Source organism: Bison bison, unplaced genomic scaffold, assembly GCF_000754665.1.
Source record: "Bison bison bison isolate TAMUID 2011002044 unplaced genomic scaffold, Bison_UMD1.0 scf7180017864281, whole genome shotgun sequence".
NCBI lineage: Eukaryota > Metazoa > Chordata > Mammalia > Artiodactyla > Bovidae > Bison > Bison bison.
The window spans coordinates 1,414,336-1,417,851 of record NW_011494853.1 but is presented as its reverse complement, the minus strand read 5'-3'; the positions used below and the strand labels follow the sequence as shown (position 1 = coordinate 1,417,851).

General features: G+C 46.2%; 1 protein-coding gene across 1 annotated transcript in view; it reads right to left on the bottom strand.

The window, feature by feature from the left end:
- The window catches only part of LOC104995507 (antigen WC1.1-like), a gene marked incomplete at its 3' end in the record, with an annotated part of 71,446 nt that extends 68,240 nt beyond the window's left edge, over positions 1 to 3,206 (bottom strand). Inside the window, 1 exon segment of the mRNA XM_010849383.1 lies at positions 3,134 to 3,206. Coding sequence (XP_010847685.1) covers positions 3,134 to 3,206 — 73 coding nt within the window.
- Between the last annotated feature and the right edge of the window lie 310 nt (positions 3,207 to 3,516).

Here is a 3,516-nt window from a genome sequence, read left to right as displayed (position 1 = left end):
TATATATAATTGTTAGCATAAAAACAAATTAATTTATTTAAACTTGAACTGGAGAACTTTCTTAACAAGCTCTGAAAACAGAAGCCCCCCCCAAAAGGGAAATTTTATGCATGACTAATATCAGAAACTTCCAAGAATCTAAAAACAAAGGGAAGATAAAATGAAAACAACAAACTGGGAGAAATAATTGCAGCTTATAATGGAAAAATTCAAAAGGGACAAGGATTCTGGACCCAAACTACTCAGGTTCAAATCTTACCTCCACTAATTACACTTTTCTCACCTTGGGCAAGTGATTAACTTTGCTTTGCCTCAATTTTCTGATCAATTTTTTAAGATAAAATATACAGTCAGGCTTGTAAGATTCTTGGGCACTCAACGGAGTTCATGTAAGTGAATGCGGTGTAAGTACCTAGGTGTGCAGATAGCAACGGTTATAGTATTAAGAGCTCCAACATAAATATGGACAAAAATGACCAACATCTCAAGTTAAAAACGACAAATGTCCTGAGCAAGTAATTTAAAAATGAAGGACTATATTAGCTATTATAGACCAGTTCTGTTAAAAAAATGGCTGAGATATTAAAATTTGATAAACAGCCAATGTTGCTGAGGCTATGTGGAAACTAACATTCTCAGACATTTGTCTGATAACTAAACTTCAGTGCAAACATTTCTGTCTGGCACTATTTTAATTTCTGTGTATCAAAAGCCTTAAACGTATTCACAGGCTTTTAAATAAAAGTGCAATTTCACTTATAGAATGTGATTAAGAGAAACAATCATAGATGGTCCTTACATTTAAATGTAAGAAAGTTCAGAGCAACTTTCTTCATAACAGCAAAAATACTGAAACTAACCAAATGATCAACATGGCTAATTATGTGAGTATATTGCATTTAAAGGGGCTTCCTGGATAGCTCAGCTGGTAAAGAATCTGCCTGCAATTCAGGAGATCCCCGTTTGATTCCTGGGTCTGGAAGATACCCTGGAAAAGGGATAGGCTACCTGCTCCAGTTTTCTTGTGCTTCCCTGTTGGCTCAGATGGTAAAGAATCCGCCTGCAATGCAGGAGAACTGGGCTCAATCCCTGGGTTGGGAAGATCCCCTGGAGGAGGGCATGGCAACCCATTCCAGTATTCTTGCCTGGAGAATCGCCATGGACAGAGGAGTCTGGCAGGCTACAGTCCATGGGGTCGCAAAGAGTCAGACATAACTGAGCAACTAAGCATAGCACAGCATTTAAGACATATGATGAAATAATTGAAGGCAATTAAAATTTTCCATATCATCACTATAATATGCTACAATAAAATGCTTTAATATGTACAAGAAATATAGAAAGATATAGGAAGAAATCCAAAATACATTGTAAGCTTTAAAAAACACAGGTTACAAAGTCATACATACTGAATTATGCATAATCTTGGAAGATCTAAGTTTTTGTGCCTAAAGGCATCAACTGTGTTTGAAGGGATCATTTTTCAGCAATGTCCAGCATGGATTTCGTGGTGGAGACTCCTGTAATGTATGCCCAGCTCAGAAATCATCAAATGCTCACAAAGCTTGGGACTATTGTTTTACAAGGAGCAAGTCCACTGTTGTATGAGGTACAAGAATAACTTTTTAGTAGGTTGACACTGAGCAGTGTTGTTTCAGGGAAATTAAAAACAGTGCTTGCTTTGGTGAAACCCTCTTGCTTCTTAAGTAATTACTAAGCAAACTTCCTACAGTTTTCCTAGTAAGGTCAGGGCCTTGCATCAGAACACATGCTGTCTCCCCACCACTAGGGGATCAAAACCCACCTCTGCCCTCCAAAGCCTTCAAGAGGAGACTCTTCAGCATCTGCCCAGCACTACAGGAGCAGATACGAGGAGGGAGGGGGCTTCCCAAAGAGAACTATGGACTGGAGGCTGAGGTCTAGGGGACCACAGGGAACTCTGAGAGGAGACAGGGCTGCACTCTCAGCCAGACCAGCACCCACATCTGAGAGAGCCACCTCCTCCAGGCTGGAGACCAGATTCTCCACAGCCCCAGCCCTGATGCCCTCTGTCCTCTCACTCAGGGGAAACCAGCTCCAGGGAAGGACAGGAGAGGGCACAAAGAGAAAAAATGTGCCCTATGGAGTCACAGCAGATCCTGGGAGGGGAAAGGACCATCCCAGGACCCCAGCACATCAGAAGACAGGTCACGGGGAGCAGGACAGGGACTCGGGAACTTATACATTTGGGGCTGCACATCAACTGATCTCTATATACAAGAGGTCCCCTCTCCTGGCTGCCAGCTTCTCTGCTTTACAATGAACACCTGGTGGGAACAGGCGAGGCCAGCAGGGAGAGCCTACACAGAGCCCAGTGCTGCACAGACACAGCAACAAGCAGAGGGGAGCCCGGGGAATGGGGGAGAGGAGCCAGAGAGAGTCAGGCAGGTGCACTATTATCTCTGATCTGGTTACATGCAGTGGCCATGACACCCAGCCCTGTGGGCACCCTGTGTGCTTCACAGGCTCAGTCCCTGCTCAGCAGCCCCATTCCTCTCACACAGATGGGCTCCACACACTCTCACATACTCCTCACACACACACCCTCACACACCCTCATATACTCCTGACACACCCTCACACACATACCCTCACACATTCATCCCTCAGCCTCACACGCACAAAAATGGACACACACAAACTGCACACACACACACACTCCTTACCGTCGCAGACACACACAAGCACAAAGCCTACAGGAGCATAGACACAAGAAATGTGGGGACCCAGGGGCAGTGCTCACACACCAGACACGTGAAGCATGTGGGAATAGCCCAGAGTCCCAACTGAGGTCAGTCACTGGAACGTCCACACACTGGGAGCCACTGGGACTCTTAGATGCTCCCTGAGAACAAGGGAGATAGTGGAGGTGACTCAGGCTGACCTAGCTCGGTCCAGACCAAACCTCACTTCTCTATAAAATCTGCCGCTATGATCAGTGGACCCCCCACAGGAAAGGGACAAGTATTCACAGTCAGCGTGGCTCCTTTTTGGTCAAAAACACTGAGGCTTGGCTCCAGAACTCCAGACACCTTTCTCTTCACCAAGGCATCTACTCCCCTGCTGTGAACCAGGACAGAGGGGCAGCTCTTACCTTGACCACCCACCATGGTGCCAAGGACAAGGACACAGAGTCCCCACAGGGAGAGGTGTCTGCCCAGAGCCATCCTGACCCTATGTCCTCAAGGTCACAGTCCCAGCTGCAGGATCAGCCTGTGAGGAGTGTCAGGGTACCAACCAGGGTATATATAGACCACCCCTTACACCCTCCCTCCTGAGAGCCAATAGCGACACCTCTCACCATTTCAGGCACTATCGGAGGCTGCACCTGCCCCTTTCTGAGCACCAATGAGCTTCTGAATCTTCAACATCTCCTTATATGAGCAACACGGTCCTTTGACCTCCTGCTTCCGTGGTCCCACTACCTGGACTGGAGTAGAAAAGCTGCATCAGGAGGCATGAGTGGTTTTCTCTCCC